Genomic DNA, 17,417 nt, shown 5'->3' with positions numbered 1-17,417 from the left:
CAATAAAGAATAATGAATTGTAAATATTATTTTAACATTTCTTAATGCTAACAAGAAAAACACAAGATTTAGATTCTAAAACAGAAGCCAAAATTAAGATTAATTAATATAATGTCAAATTCAACAAAATTGTACTAGACAGTATTGTTTACAGTTTCCTGGAGAATGTCTTTTCAGAGCATTTGAAAATTTTCGCATTTTCTTTGCTGACTATTCAGTTTAAAAATTTGAACCATTTGAAAACAATGAAACTTTGAATGTGTTGTGCTTCTTTTATCACATTTCAAAACATATAAAAACATTTCCTATTTCCTAATATAATTTACATTAACATCAAATTGCTTTTATTTAGTAAATATATTTTTGTTAAAAATGTATTTTTTTTTTACTTCTAGTAAATATTATTATGTAGATATTATATTATATCTGTTTAGAATCCTGGGATCAATTTTGGTATAGAAAATTTTTAATCCCGAAATCCCAGGATCAGAAAGGAACTCAAGAATTGCAATCCCTAAAAATAGTGTAAGAAAAAATAGATTTGCTGTAAATTCTAAAATTACAAGAAAATTAAATGATAGAAGTGAGACTTAATACAGCAACAATTACTATGCAAAGAAGTATATAGATAAAACATTAATTATAAGAAGTTTGCAAAGATTAGACGTTAAAAGCAGAAGACTCAAAAGTCAAAACAAATTATAGGCCTTAATAGAAAAACAAATAATAAGCCTTAATAGAAAAAACATCTGAGCAAAAAACATTCTAGTTTTATTATTAATGAAATTAGCAAGTCAATATAACACACAGATAAAAACTTTTTTTTTTATATTCTTCTTTAAAATTTTGTTGCTTTTCATCACTAGGTATACTTCAGTGATGGTGTACTATAGAAATTAACTAAGAAATCTAAATATATTATTATATTAACTTAAATATTGTAAATATATTATTATATTAACTTTTCATAAAAAATGAAAAATAGCACGAAAATTGCAATAATTGCAAAAAAATTTATGAACTATTTATAACCATTTGAGAATTTTTATTTAAATTGTTATAAATAATTGAAAAATTTGCATAAAATGACATAAAATCTAATTAACGACAATATTTCAGCAATAAAACAATCATATTGACTAGAGAAATTATTGATAATATAACAAAATGTAAAATCATAGTAATGAATGAACAAAACATCATAAAGAGAGCATTTCTACAAGAGCAAAACATTTCTACAAAACACATGCCACTTTTAGCAGAATAATCAGCTGATATTAAAGATACAATACATTTCAAAATCTTTTATGTCCAGGAAGACTCAGCACTTCAAATAAAAGAAATGAAAGTTCACTTATTCGCATAGTGAAAAAAAAAGAAGTTTATCATCTACTGATCTCAGTCAAAAAGGACAAAAAGCTTCTGGTGTTGTTGCTAGTGCTCAAACAATTAGGAGAGTACTACAAAAACACAATTACATGTGGCAAGCTTCTTGCAAAAAAACCACATCTATTGATATGGTTTTTTGCATGCAGCATGTGGCACAGTGTTCTATTCAGAGATGAAATAAACGTTGAGGCTGATTTAAGAAAAACCAATTAATGCTGAAAAGAAAGCCACATAAAAAAATGGACCCAAATTGTTCTACACATGGAAAAAACATGGAAGTGGTAGTATAGGCATCTAGGCCTGCATGAAATATGAAGGTGTCAGTTGTTTCAAAATATTTGATGGACTCAATTCTCAAAGATATTTAGACATATTGGATAATTATTTAATGCCTTCTATTGACATTTTCCAAAAGACATGGGAATCTTTCAACAAGATGATGCTCCATACTGCTAAAATTTGCATGCAATTGTTTGAGGAAAACAACATTAAAACCATGTCTTGACCTGCCAATAGTCCAGATCTCAATTACATTGAGAATTTGTGATCTGGGTTAAACCACAATCTTGGTAAAATTGAAATAAAAGATCTGGACCAGCTGAAAGAACTAGTAACAAAATTACTGAATAGTGTTTCAAAAGAGATTAGCCATAATTTAGTGAACTCCATGCCGAAACATCAATGAATGCTTAAAAACAAAAGGGTTGTCATCAAAACAATAATTTTTTTTTTTATGTTTTGTAAGTATTTTTTTATTAAGGTTTGTTAATTTTGTTTTTGTGATTTGTTGGCCACCTTTTTTTTTTTTTTTAAAACAAATGAACACTTGTTTTAACTTTATTATTTTAGTTTTTAATTTTTTAACTTTTATTATTTTATAATAAGTTTATATTGTGATTATTTGATTTATTTCAATAAAAAAGGACTTAGGATAAAAACACTTTTAGTTTATAAAATATTTAATTTCTAACTTATATTCATACTAAAATAACATGATGGATTGCTATTAATGGCCAATACTGTAAATATATATATATATATATATATATATATATATATATATATATATATATATATATATATATATATATATATATATATATATATGTATATATATATATGTATATATATATATATATATATATATATATATATATATATATATATATATATATGTATATATATAGATAGATAGATATGTATGTATTTATGTATATATAAATATATGTATAAATTTTTTTCTTCTTTTTTTGAAAAATCCATAGGGAATAAGGTAAGCAAAAAATATATAATACATAGATGTATATATATATATATATATATATATATATATATATATATATATATATATATATATATATAGTAAAATTTACAAGAAAATAATTTTAATAAAAATATTGAATAGTCACCTTATTCTCTAAAAATAACTGCTTGAATGTATATGAACATGGATTTGCAGTCACTCCTAAAATAAGTTTCAATACATATTAAATTTTTAATTTAGTAAACTTTATAAAGTTATTTCCAGCAACAGTATTTAACTATACAACATAATAAGTATGAAACTGTACGCCTTAAAACTATTTAGATTTTTTTTAAATTTGCATTTATTCACTCAAAATTTTATCATATTTTTTAAATTCATTTATCCAATTAACATTGACAAAAAAAAAATCTGACACAGCCGATTAAACAGTAATACTAAAAGCAAACTAACATCATACTGAACATGTGCAATCCTATTTGGTAAGAACATGTGCAACCCTATTAGGTAAGAAGTTTGAATGAGATCAAATGAATTTACGAGCTCGTATTTCTATTGCTATTATTTTAAAACCTTGTTATAAAATTTTTTAAATGACTGTAGTGTAAGAGCCAACTTAACATTTCTACATATTATGAAGAAATGTTATTATGAAGAGCCTTCTATTAGTTTATCATTACAGCCTTCTTACTCAGCCTACTAACATAAATATTTTCAATGGTTCTTGCTTTTGCTTTTCTTGTAAGAACAATCTTAACAACATTACTGTTTTTTAAAAAAAGATTTTTTTGTTTAAAAACCTGATTACAGTGTTCCAATAAATAATCTTTAAATTCCTAAACTTGACTTAAAGCTTGCAGCAATTGACTTGGTCATGTTCTTGATCATATATTAATAACTTTTTCCTTTTTTTTGAGAAAAAATATTTATAAATTTAAAAATTTGTAAGTGCAAATTTTATGAGAAAAACATGCTTTTTTTAAAAGCATAAAACCTATAAGCATAACTAGTTCAGATTTTGATAAGGATAATCAGCATATTGCTGAGCCATTACATTTTCTATTTTTATTTGGGTTCTCAATAGCACTTATTTAATGCACGAAAATTATTTAAATAGTCAAGTTTTTTTTTTAATTTAAATTTTAAATTTTTTTTTAAATTAAAGCATTTAAATCAACAAACCAAAAGTTCATAAATGTTTATGTTTTGCAACACAATGACTTTATAAAATCATTGCATAGCATAACATAAACTTCTATATCAAAACAGGAGAATCTAATATTTACTAAAATACTAATATTCATGCCATTTGATGTGTTCTCTCTCTTTCTCTCTGTTCTCCCTCTCTTTCTCTCTGTTCTTTCTCTCTGTTCTCTCTGTTCTTTCTCTCTGTTCTCTCTCTCTTTCTCTCTGTTCTTTCTCTCTTTCTCTCTGTAGTCCTTTATTATGCTTATCTAATACAATATTAAAATGTATATTTTATTGTTTTTTAGATAATTTGGCAGCATTTGGTTTCACTAAAAATGTTATGCACAGAGAAGTAGAGATGACAATTCCATTGCCATTACAAGCTGTTGGATTTTTTTTTGAATGCAAACACTGTAAAAAATCATTGGCTAGTTAAAGGAACTTGCAAAAGATTTGGTGTAACAAAGTTTTGAGCATGCTACATCCTCATGTCCCAGGTTATTTAGAAAGAAAAGACTTTTCACACGATGCCTTGAACTGTATTAAGTTTTTTACAAAGAAATTTTACAAGCCAGATCAAAAGAACACATTGTTAATTTTTTCTGCTTTGGAGTAAAGCTAGAAAGATTAGACATCAATCAAAAAATGGAATACAATTAGACATTGATAAAAAAAAGCATCATGTAATATTGGGATTTTAACACAAAAACCTTTTTTTCTCTCCATATGTTGCATATGCACACAAAAGAAAAGTGCTTAAAACTGGATTTTCAAGATCCAAGTTATAACAACAAATGGGTTTGCTATTAACCAGGACAACAAGTCAATGTTGACTAGAGCCCATTCTCCTTTGTTATTCATGTAAAGAAAACTTACAAGTATATCAACATGGCTCAAAATGTGACAAATATTATATGGATCTCACAGCAGAACTCAAGATCAGAAAAAGGTCAATGTTCCTTGCAAAATTATGTTTAGGCTGAAAGAAGAACATAAAAATCTAGCTATCATTTATAGAGTTCAGGGAAAATGCATTTTTATAAGATAAAAAATTGGCTTAGCACAAAGATATTCACATTTACTAAAAGTGAAAAGCTTCAATTCTTTATGCATAAGCATAAGCATAACTTGCATCTCAATAATTTTATATTTTAATAAAAAAAAACATGTACATCAGCAACAGTAAAACCACTTATTGGTGGGTTGCTAGAAACTATTTACTGTTGTAAATAAACTGTTTATAAACATATACAATACAAAGCTACAAAAAAATCTTGTAAAATAAAAAAAAAGTTCAAATAAATTTAATTAACTCTCTAAAAAAGAAAGCTCCAAAGAAAAGCTGCAAAAAACTCTGTAGCTAATTTAAGAAATATTGAGGATAAAACCTTATGCATAAACAGAACTCTCATACAGCAACTTGTAAATTTCCCAAAATGTAGACTGTTATAACAAAATAACAAAAATTCCAACTTTATTGTTGAAAAGGAAAAGTATTTCACATGATTCAATTTGCTTGTAACTGGTAATGAATCATATTATTCAGGTAAGCAGACTCTGCCACCTAATAATGTTAAACAATACAACAAAGCAAAATATGAGCTGAAAATTCTTGTATAGTATGCTATTTCACCAAAAGATATGAGCAAAATCAACATTAGACTAAATTAAAGGGTACCAACAAATAAATGCACCTCAACAAGTGTATAATCAAGTAATTGGTCCAAAGAATTCAAGAACACTACAGCAATGGTTAATATGGTTTTAACCTGATTAGGCTTCATCAAGACTAATTAAGGAATTACACCCTATTAAGGATTTTAGGGCCATTCTTAAACAAGTAGCACACATAAACAATTCTACTGCTAACAGTGTTTATCAACTAGAAACCGAGATCAGGTGTTGCCTGAAAAAAAATGGATGTAGAGGTTTTAGATGAAAAAAATGTAGCTTTTGTAACTTTTTTTTTTATAAAAATTTTTTTTGAATAAAGTTTTATTAAAAAAACCCGCTGTGCCAAATTTCTATTTGACATTTGTTATTGCTAAATTTCTCTGGATGCTCCAGGATGTTAAATAAATTTCTCAAATTTCTTAAAATTATTAAAAATCTCAAATTGCTAATCTAATTAATGGTCTCTTTATTATTATTATTTTTTAGCTTTATTTATTTTTCATGAAACCTTTATAATGATTTATAACCTTTATAATACATCTTATTATTTATAATTATTATTAGCATTATTATTTTCATTTACAAGTTCAATTACATTGAATAATGGGGTATTCTATGGTAGCTGTAGAAGTAGTTTTCAGTGTGCATCATAAATTATCTGAGTGAAAACTTTTTTTAGACAAATGATATTTAATAATACAAATATAGAAAAAGCACTTTTACCAATTACATTATTATCAGGAAACATTCTTGTTTGTTTGCAATTCATCAAGTCTGTTCAAGCACACAATTGTTACAATTTTAAATCTTGAAATTGTAATTATTTAGTCTAGTAGTAACCAAAATGTTTTAAGGATTTTTTTCTATTTGAAAGTTTTAATGACACACGACTTGAAAAGAAAAACAAAGTTTAAATCAATCAAAAACTTGTAGAAATAGAAAATTTACCTTGAGAAAGTATAAAAATATCTTGAGCTTTCAAGTCAGGCTAAAAACAAAATTAAATCAACAGAAGATTCACCATAACTTCAGACTTTCCCATTACATATTTAATTAATTCCCATTACATTACTTTACAATTTTTATTAATTTTTTTTTTTTAATTGCTGTTATAACTCTCTCAACCATTTAACTCCAAAACACAATGTTGATGGACAAGCATAAAAATACCCTACACAGACATGCTACATGTTCTGCTGACCAGGCATGGCATTTTAGGGAATTAGAACTACATGCTATTTTTATGTGCACAACTTAGTATACAGCTTAATAGATTTTAAAAAAATACTCACCCAAAGTTCTAAAGCTTTAAACTTTAAAGTAACAGTGAAAGCAATTAAGTATCTAAATTTATAAAATTAAACTAAATTAAAGTTTTAATGTATAAAAAACAAACCTATAAAAATTACTTTAAAACTTTAATTAAATTAAAACTTCTACGGATGTAACTCTTTATTTTTAAATGATTATTTTTACAATATTTCAGGGAGTATTGTTATCAAGTATAATAAAATATAAAAAAAACCCGTTAAAAACAAAACAAAAGCAAAAAACAAATCAATGCAATAGTTTCCATCTGAGGGTGCACATTCAAGGCGTTGTATTTCGAATGTGTCTCTCACTTTTCTGTTAAAGTTATCAACTTCTACCGTTAAAGTATTTTTATTGTTCCATCCAAAATTACCACAAAAATTTTTTGAATGTTCCACTATTGCTGAATAATCCCATTTTGTAAGTTATTATTTCTAATTGATGTTTTTGTAGAAAATGGTTATAAAAGAACAAGCCTGGAAAGCCTTTGTTTTGTTTTTAACAGGGTTTTTTTATATAGAGTTACATCCATAGTAGAAGTTTTTATTCAATTATATATATTAAACTCTTTAAAGATGTCTTTTAAAATTTTAATTTACTTTAAAACTAATTAAATTTGAATAAAATAACTAAATTAATTAAACTCTATAAAACAAAAAAAAGGAAAATAACACTGATAAACAAATAAAATTTTATTGTGCATATCTTGTTAACTAGGTGGTTTTTTAAAACAAATTAAATATGCTGATTTCAAATATGCAAACCATTTTTCACCATCACGTCAAGTTGTAAAGATATTTGGGTTCAAATCTTTAGTATTTAAGGTAAAGTCCCTAATATTGTCGAAAAAAAAGTTATTCAAAAGTATGTCAACCTGGGTCTCAAAAGAAGCGTATTTTCATAGAGATTTTAGAAAAGATAAATATTTTTACTTAAAATTTATTGACAAAAAAAATTATGTGAAAAAATGCTAAAGACTTTTAAAAAAATTTTAATAAAATGTTTCTTAGCAATAATACAAAAAGTACTTATTTTTATTACAAACAAATACCATTTTTAAAATCTCTATGAAAATACGCTTCTTTTGAGACCCAGGTTGACATACTTTTGAATAACTTTTTTTTCGACAATATTAGGGACTTTACCTTAAATACTAAAGATTTGAACCCAAATATCTTTACAACTTGACGTGATGGTGAAAAATGATTTGCATATTTGAAATCAGCATATTTAATTTGTTTTAAAAAACCACTTAGTTAACAAGATATGCACAATAAAATTTTATTTGTTTATCAGTGTAATTTTTGTCATTAATTTTTTATTCTTCCTCTTGTTTTCACTAAGAACAAGAGGGGGAAAGAAAAAATGAGAAGGTTACTCATACTGATTTTTAAATCATTTTTACAACACTTTCTTGACTCTTTGTCTCCAAAACACTGTGAACAGCCTTGATTAACATGACTGTTATGTGGTAAAACAAGTTAAGCCCGGTACTATCAGAATTGTGGTAAGAATCAAACTTGGAGCTTCTCACTTATGAAGCAAGGGCTCTACCAAAATCTACTGTTTTATAGGCTTCTTGTTTAATAACCAGGTAAGTGTATTAGTTATAAATTTATATATATATATATATATATATATATATATATATATATATATATATATATATATATATATATATATACTTACTATAGCGTTTATAGATATACAGTGTATGTACACTGTATATCTATAAACCCTAATTAAGTATAAACAAGTAATTAATATACAAACAAGTAATTAAAAAAAGGTGTACACCTTTTTTTAATTACTTGTTTAATAGCCTACTGCCGGGGGCCTCAGTACATTAGCTAAGGGTTTGGGTTGGGGCAGCAACCTTTTTTTCCCCCTTCTTCTTTGTTTTTTCTGAAAAAGCTGTACAAAAACAAGTAATTAAAAAAAAGGTGTACATCTTTTTTAATTACTTGATTCTGTACAGCTTTTTCAGATTACTTGATTCTGTACAGGCCCCCGGCAGCAAACTATTTAAGTATGACTGCTTATCTAAATACCCAATATATATATATATATATATATATATATATATATATATATATATATATATATATATATATATATACATTTTCTTATTTAAATATGGCATTATAGAAGATTTAGATTCAATATTTAGATGCCCACTTTGCCTTTATAGCGTTTTACATATCAGGACTGAGTATTTTGATTGTGATCATTAGAAATATTATCATTAAATGTTTACATGTAATTTCTTCATTTGGTTCATAGTACTTCCTGTTCTTAGTCACAATTATTTTTGGGATTTATATTAGAAGTTTTCTTCTCTAGCTAAGTTGAATGGCCTCACATGCCTTAGAGTATATTATATAACATAACATAATAATAATGATTTCATCTTTAACCTACCTGGCTAATAACAAAACCTGTTTCATTTCATCATAAACTGAATTACTGCTTTGCTTGCAGTTCACATCAGTACCACCAAATATTATCATGAATGGAACATTGCTATCTAAAACATGAAAAGAAAGAAATAAAGTAATGAAAATGATGATGATTTTTTATTTACAAAAAACATTTGTCTGTTTACAAAAATAAACCCCATGCTAATTTTTGTAATAGTTTTCAACAGTTTTTTGTTTATAACAAAAAATAATTATCTCATTAATGCCAGAAAACAACGAAGCCCTAAAAACAAATGGTTTTAAAAATTTTAGTTTAAAATATAGCCTTAAAAATAAAATTCCTCCCAAATGAAAAATAAAACAAGAAATCTAATTGGTTTAACCCATCATACAATCATTTTGACAAACTTTCTTACAATTATTTTTTTATAATGTAAAGTTTAGGAGTATAAGTAAGTATAAATAACTCTTTTAAATATTCTTTAAATAAACATCTCTTTTTATAAAAAATTTTACGAATAAGTTTTCTATACTATTCATATAAAAACTAATATTTGAAGCCTGAAATCTTCAAGAAAACTTCTTAAATTAAAAGCAAAGTATATATGTTGTAAGGCATTCAACATGGCATATGTTGTAAGGGATTCAACATGGCATATGTTGTAAGGCATTCAACATGGCTACATCAAAAAAGAAAACTAAAATCAAAAACTATTCAAAAAAATTTTAAAGTGAATGGAGTCAAAAATATTAACCAACTATGACAAGTAAAATAAAGCAAATAGCAAGGTGACACAGGGCACAAGTTATACAAACAAATTTTTAAATAAAAACAAAAATAAAAAAATTATTAGGTACCTCTCAAAAATGGCCCAGTGTGAAAAATATGAAGTCCAATAATAAACATAATGTCATTATTATCAACAAAGTTGTGAAACTCATGTGGTGAACTAAACATCGTTACACATTTTAGATGTGGAACAAAATCTTTTTGAAGGTAAGAACTAAAATAATATATATATATATATATATATATATATATATATATATATATATACATATATATATATACATATATATATACATATATGTATATATATACATATATGTATATATATATATATATATATATATATATATATATATATATATATATATATATATATATATATACATATATATATATATGTATATATATATATATATATATATATATATACTATATATATATATATATATATATATATATATATATATATATATATATATATATATATATATGTATATATAGTATAATATATAATATAATATATAGTATAATATATAAAATATATATATGTGTGTATTAGGGGTATAAAATAAAATATAATTTTAAGATTTTCAAATGAGCATGTCACCTAGTTATGAGCTTTTATATTTTGAAAAAAATGAGAATAATTTTAAGGTACATCCTTTTAAAAAACTCACGCACCAAATGAATTATAGTTCCTAAAGGATTGTCCATAAATTACACAATGTTAAATTTATTTCAAAAACAGAAGTAGGTAATCTTAAGCTCTTTTACATTGCGATTTTCATTAAGCTTAACGCTCTATTTTGATTTTTAATTAAACTCAATGCTCTGCGAGGGAAAACTTTTTTGTTTTGTTTATTAGTAAAATTTAGCTTTGTGTAATTAAATCTAATCAAATAAACAATTGTATAAGGCATTACAAGTTCAGTTATTGCACAACCATTCAATATGTCAAACAAAAATTTTACTGCAACCAAAATATCAAGAGACGTATGGAAAAAGAATTGATTCACTTTGAGAAAAGTAAAGATAACATAAGAGTAAATCTCAAGAACCATTAGGAACAATATGTAAAATGCCAACAAATTGGCAAATAATTAACCGATACACCAGCTTGGCATAAGACTGTAAAAATGTGAAAGGACAAATTTCAGGTGAATGTTTAACAAGTTTTAAAGATAGTGTTTCAATAACTTCAGATGGCTGGTGTCGATCTTCCTGCACCAACTCAACCAACAATCGATAAGGCAGTCAACAGAGAAGGTAAAAAGTTGCAAGATAAATTGAAAAAAGAGCTGAAATATTGAGAATTGGTATTTGCATTTTAATGGAAAAAAGATAGCTGGGTTGGGGAACATCAAGTAGTCATGATAAAGAACAATAAAAAAGAGGTTAGGCTAAAGCCAATGGTATTGAAGAATGGAATGTTAGAGACAATTTTTGAAGAACTTTTGTATGAATATGATTTATAGGGATCTATAAAAATGATTGTGACAGACACTACAAATGTTAACACTGGGAAAACAAGTGGCGTGATAAAGAGATTAATGACACATTTTGAAAGAGTTGAGTTTCAGAAACCTCTCTATATTGGTTGTCAACACCATATATTAAATCAATTATTAAAGTTATGCCTGGATAACTTTTTTGGAGGTAATACCAATTCACCTGAACTGTCATATTATTTTGTTGAAGCAATACATAGTGAATATGACTATTTATCATTGAACTTTGACAATAGTGGTACACAATTGAAGGAGAATGAACTGAAATAGAGAGATGGCATGTAGTTTTTAAAACATCTGATTAATGTAGTGAAATACATTTGGAATAAAAAAAAATTTTTTAAGGATAACTTTAACAGTTTACCAAATATTATCTAGGTAGAACTCCCAGGCAATTTATTTACTACTTGCTTACATACTTATTCCTTCAGACAGACAACGACTTGAGATGGTAGTTAAGCTTGTTGCTAGAAAATGGGCAGATATCTGGTTTTCAAACCAAATGTTTAACCCTGAAAATGGTAAAGAATTGGAGGAAGCCAATAAAGATCATCCAAAGGCTATTAATACATTCACAAAGTTTTGGTGTGATTTTTACTTTGTCTATAATTATGCAAAGATCCAACAGTTGTGCCTTTTTTATTGAACAATTGATATCTTCTATAAACTTTACAAGCAATAAAAGTTTTAGAAGATATCAAAAGTCTTTGCAAATCTTTAAAAAAAAAAAAGAAACTTTGTATTTGAAATATTTATTAACAAATCACAAGTAAAGCAAATGCAAACCTTTTTAGTTAATGTAGTTTTATCAATATAGTTTTTTTAACATTTTGATGTTTTGTTAACTTTATCAATATAACTTTATTTACGAGATATACACTGCGCAACATAATGATAAGACACCCCAAAAAGATTTATAAAACTCTACTATACATTTATATTTAAAAACTAATTTTTATTGTACATGAAAGCAAAGGGTTTACAATACCAAACAGCATTTAAACAAATTTATTTTTAATGTAAATCGCAATTTATTAAAAAAAAAACATTTTTTCAGTGCGACAAAAATATAAGACAATTTTACAAAAATCGTTTTATTTGCAAACCACAGTTGTGGCCAATTAAGAATATTTATTTGATGTAAACACCAAAGACGATTATTTAACTGTAAACTTTTGTGAACTGTCAAAAATTTAGTCTAGGTTTTTTTATTAAGTATAAAATAACAAATTAATTAATAATGGGTTAATCATAATTATCATCAAATCAGTCTTCTTTCTGTTATTAGCAAGGTTTTTGAGTCTTTGATGAACAAATTTCTCACATCCCATTTGTGTCAAATAACTTGCTGTCAAACAATCAATGCAGTTTTCAATCCTCTCACTCTACGTCTGACTTGCTAACTGCTGTGACTGAAAGATATTATTGTGCATTAGATATCGTGCGGAGAGGCAAATAACAGTACTGTCAACATTCCTATAATGATAAATGGCAATCCTCTCACTGAGTCCTCTTCCTTACATCTTCTTGGATTATCATTTACTATAGACCTTTCATGAAAACTATATATACAATCAATTGCTAAATTAGCCTCTGCTAAGGTTGCTTCTTTTTATCATGCTCGCCATTTTCTATCATGACCGCTGCTCAAAGGAGCTTTGATCTCTAGTTCCATCAACCAAAACTCGTTCTCGCTTGATTCAAAATTCATCAAAGTCTCCTTCTTTAACTGTATCTGTCCCTGCATGTTCCAAAAACTTTGTCTAGCTTTTTTCCTTGCACTTTGACCCTTTGGAATTCTCTCTCATCTTCATGTTTTCCTTACTCATACAACCTTCAACTTTTTAAGTCTTCTGTCAAACTTTTTAAGTCTTCTGTCAACCATTTCCTTGCTCTATAACTCTATTCTTTTTGCTAGTAACTCCTAACTTTATAGTGGTCGCTTACAGCCTTGTTGGGAGTGAATCAGAAAAAAATTGGAAAAACTTTAAAAAAACTTAGAAATAAGATTTTATTAAAAAAAACTCATGGTTTTCCATAATGTTGACTATATATATCAAACCTCGGAATTAGGAAAAATGAAGTTGGCAATAATTTGCTGACCTCAATTTTTTAGAGGTCAGCAAAAAAAATTTGATACAAAGGCCTCCATAAAACATAAAATCGAGGACAGCAATATTTTGCCATATGTGGTAATACAATTTTTAAACGTGTTAAATATATCTAGTGCTTACTAGGTTTAAACCATTCAAATAAAATCATAAAAGTATTCAAACTTTATAAATACAGTCTATGTAAAGTTTGGCTTTAATCAACTTAATGTATATGCATATATTGAATATTGCATAAGGTTTACAATATTGGCTATTGTCAATCAATATTGAAAATGTTTAACCAACACTTAATAAAAGTATAATAAAATAATTGCCTCAATCCTTTTCATATACCTTTATTGAACATTTACAATATTGATTTATTTTTATTATCTACTATAGCATATTTATGTGAGCATTTGCTCACTTTTTTTGTTTATCTATATCGATACAGCTTTTTTAGAAAAAGAAGAAGAAAACAAAGAATAATGAATAAAAAGTTTGCTTTTCCATCCCAAACCCTCAGTTGATGTAGCAGCCCTCCACTGCAAGTCAGGCTATTTGTGAGTCGATATATATACTGCAGCCCCCAGCAGAAGGATATTTTAGTATGACATCACACTGTTCACCTAAATCAGCAGTATAAGATATATATATATTTTTTTATAAAATTAAAAAACTAAAAAAGAAAACAATTCCTCATAAAAATATATAAGCTTTAAAATAAAAATCAAAAAACTCAAACCCAAGGCAAAATTTACTTTTTGTTACATTTTTAATTGTGGTTGAAATAAATTACTTTAAAACTTATCTTTTGAAATGTTTTATTAAAGTTATGTAAAACGCTTTTACAAATTACTTCTAATGATTGTTTAATAAATGAAAAATTTTATTTAAATTGTTGTTAAATTGTTTAAAATTTTATTTCAATTATTAAAATAAAATAAATTTATTATTTTTAAATAGTATAAACAATTTTTTTTGAAAAAATCGCGAAAAATTTTTTTTTCAATAATAACGTAGTCTTTTTAAAGTAGTAATTTTTGATCATTTCATTGTAAGTCAAGTTTAAAAAAAAAGCTTTTAAACAGTTCTTAGTAAAAATTGAAACAAAAAAAAATAAAGCAATCAAATCATTCCATTACAATGGAAAGATTTTAATTAAACGTATTCATAATTTAAAAAAAGTAATCTTATGAAAGATTTTTAAAAAGACATGGAAAAATAATTTCATGTTTAAATTTATCATAAAAAATACATGCCTTTTAAAAAAAAATTATATATTTAATTTACACAAAATGCGCTTTTTTAAACAATCATGATTTTTATTTTATTTAAAGCCTTCTTATAAAATAAAAATGTTAGGAAAGATCAATGGTTAATTGTTATTCATAATGTAATGATTTTTTTATTCCATTTAAATTGTCAAAACATTAACACAGCCGTGGTAAATTTGAAAAGAAAAAAAATTATTAGCATGGTCAGTTACAAAGTGCGATCACATGCCATTCCTGTCCAAGTCTGTATATATCTATCTATCTATCTATATATATATATATATATATATATATATATATATATATATATATATATATATATATATATATATATATATATATATATACATATATATATATATATATATATATATATACATATATATATATATATATATATATATATATATATATATATATATATATATATATATATATATATATATATATATATATATATATATATATATATATATATATATATATATATATATATATATATATATATATATATATATATATATAGTTTACTATTTTATTACTTTTTATTTTAATAAAAATGATATTTAATATACTTTAATATAAAATCAATTTTAATTGTAATAAAATATTATATTTTCATGTTAATAAATAATAATCAAATAATATATAATCTAAACAAATGAAAAATAAACAAACCATATTCTTGAAGCTGTTGTCTTGTTGCCAGTACCTTCTAGTAATTTTGATAAAACAACAATATTAGGTTTAATCATCTGTAAATAAGAAAAAAAAAAAATATATATATATATATATATATATATATATATATATATATATATATATATATATATATATATGTCGCTAGTGTACTTAAGGATTAAGTAGTTCTTCAAACATAAACTAATTAACTAGAAAAAATTTAATAGATCAGTTGGTAGCAATACTAAAATGTACAAATCTTTTAATAAGATAACAAGCAACTAACAAAGTGCAACAGAAATTGGTGAACCAAGAAAAGTTTGTATATTTAAATATATATATACTTAGTGATTAATTGATTGCAATCAAAACAATCAAGCATCATTTTCTGCAAAGTTTTAAAGAACTTTAAACAAATTAAAATGATATAAAAAACAATCATTTTTAAAACCAAATATCTATCAATATCTCATATATGATTATTTCTTATTTTCTAGTTGTTTTTTTTTTACTTATGATTATTTTCTACTTCTCTCATTATTTTTATTATCACCTTCTGTTACCTAACTCATTTTTTAACTTATCATGGCATAATTGTAAAACAAAAAATTCAAATAAATGAAAATATAACAACTTGGCAGCCTGTTATTATTAACTATTATTTAATAATAACAATTGTTTTTATAGCATTATCTTATTGTGATAAACTTTTAGTTCTAGAATACATTAAGGGGTAAACAGATTCTATCTGTAAACCAGCCTTGCACCCCTTCCTTATCTATTAGGCTGACACAGATGTATTTTTAATACATTGTTTCCAGTTTAGGATGTTGAATGCTGGATCTTCTTGACTCAATGCATGGGTTTTGCTTGTGTCTCTATTTTAATGACTAGGCAACTCATTCTATTATCTCTTAATGAGGGCACAGCTCTAAAACTCAGTTCTGTGGGGTTCTGAGGCCGGATGGTAGTCAGGTTTCCCAAACTCTGTGGTTCTCAGAGAGCTCTTAGAGAGGCTGATTCCATCAACAGCTAAAAAATATCAAAGTATTAACAGTGCCATGTTGCGCATGGATGGTGTCCCTGTTTGTACTTTTGGTGTGCATTGCCAAGGCCACATTTGGAGCCCTTTCTTTCGGCTTAGGGCTTTTTAATAGTAATGAGGCAATTGCTTGGGCTATTAAACAGTGTACTGAGTACTATCTAGGCTTTGAGTCGAATTCTTTAACAAATTTAAAAATGAACAAAGTACCAAAAACTATAAAACACAAAAAACCGTCATCATCAACAAGTTCTCTAAACCTATTATTCACTAATATTCTTGGTCTTCAAAGTAACTTTCTTCTGTTGAGTCTTATCTCTTGTAAAGTTCACCAGACCTACTTGTTCTTTGTGAGACTAATTTGAGTTCAGCTGTCTCATCTTGTGATCTTAAAGTTGATGGTTATCTTCCCTTAATTCGTAGAGACTCTAATAGTCACATGCTTGGCCTGGGAATTTACATTCGTAAGAATTCACCCATTTGTTGGGAAACTAGGTTTGAATCCACAGGATATTCTTTTGGGGGTTTCATTTAACACCACTTCACTCTATCGCCTTTCTCTTTGTTCTATATTTCTCTACTTCATCTCAAGACTGCTCTCTTTTTGATGTTATTTCTGATCATATTGACCAAGCCCTCTCTCTTTATCCATCAGCCAATACTGTTGTTGTTGGTGACTTTAATGCTCATCACACTGAATGGATTGGCTTTATTGTCAGTGACTCTGCAGGCATTAAAGCCAAAATTCTTGCTTTTCTCAATCCCTAACTCAAATAGTCA

The 17,417-nt window shown here is 25.7% G+C and overlaps 1 protein-coding gene across 1 annotated transcript in view; it reads right to left on the bottom strand.

The window, feature by feature from the left end:
* Nucleotides 1-15,665, bottom strand: part of LOC105845146 (glycosyltransferase 1 domain-containing protein 1) — a 39,784-nt gene extending 24,119 nt beyond the window's left edge. The window contains exons 1-6 of the mRNA XM_065807495.1: nt 15,593-15,665; nt 10,105-10,196; nt 9,248-9,353; nt 6,808-6,859; nt 6,464-6,503; nt 2,799-2,854 (exon numbers count right to left, since the gene is read on the bottom strand). Coding sequence (XP_065663567.1) covers nt 2,799-2,854; nt 6,464-6,503; nt 6,808-6,859; nt 9,248-9,353; nt 10,105-10,153 — 303 coding nt within the window. The 5' untranslated portion in view covers nt 10,154-10,196; nt 15,593-15,665. The remainder of the gene's footprint in view (nt 1-2,798; nt 2,855-6,463; nt 6,504-6,807; nt 6,860-9,247; nt 9,354-10,104; nt 10,197-15,592) is intronic.
* Between the last annotated feature and the right edge of the window lie 1,752 nt (nt 15,666-17,417).

The sequence above is a fragment of the Hydra vulgaris genome, chromosome 10, assembly GCF_038396675.1.
Source record: "Hydra vulgaris chromosome 10, alternate assembly HydraT2T_AEP".
Lineage (NCBI taxonomy): Eukaryota > Metazoa > Cnidaria > Hydrozoa > Anthoathecata > Hydridae > Hydra > Hydra vulgaris.
The sequence above is the reverse complement of the archived record's forward strand: the minus strand, read 5'-3'. Positions and strand labels throughout refer to the sequence as shown.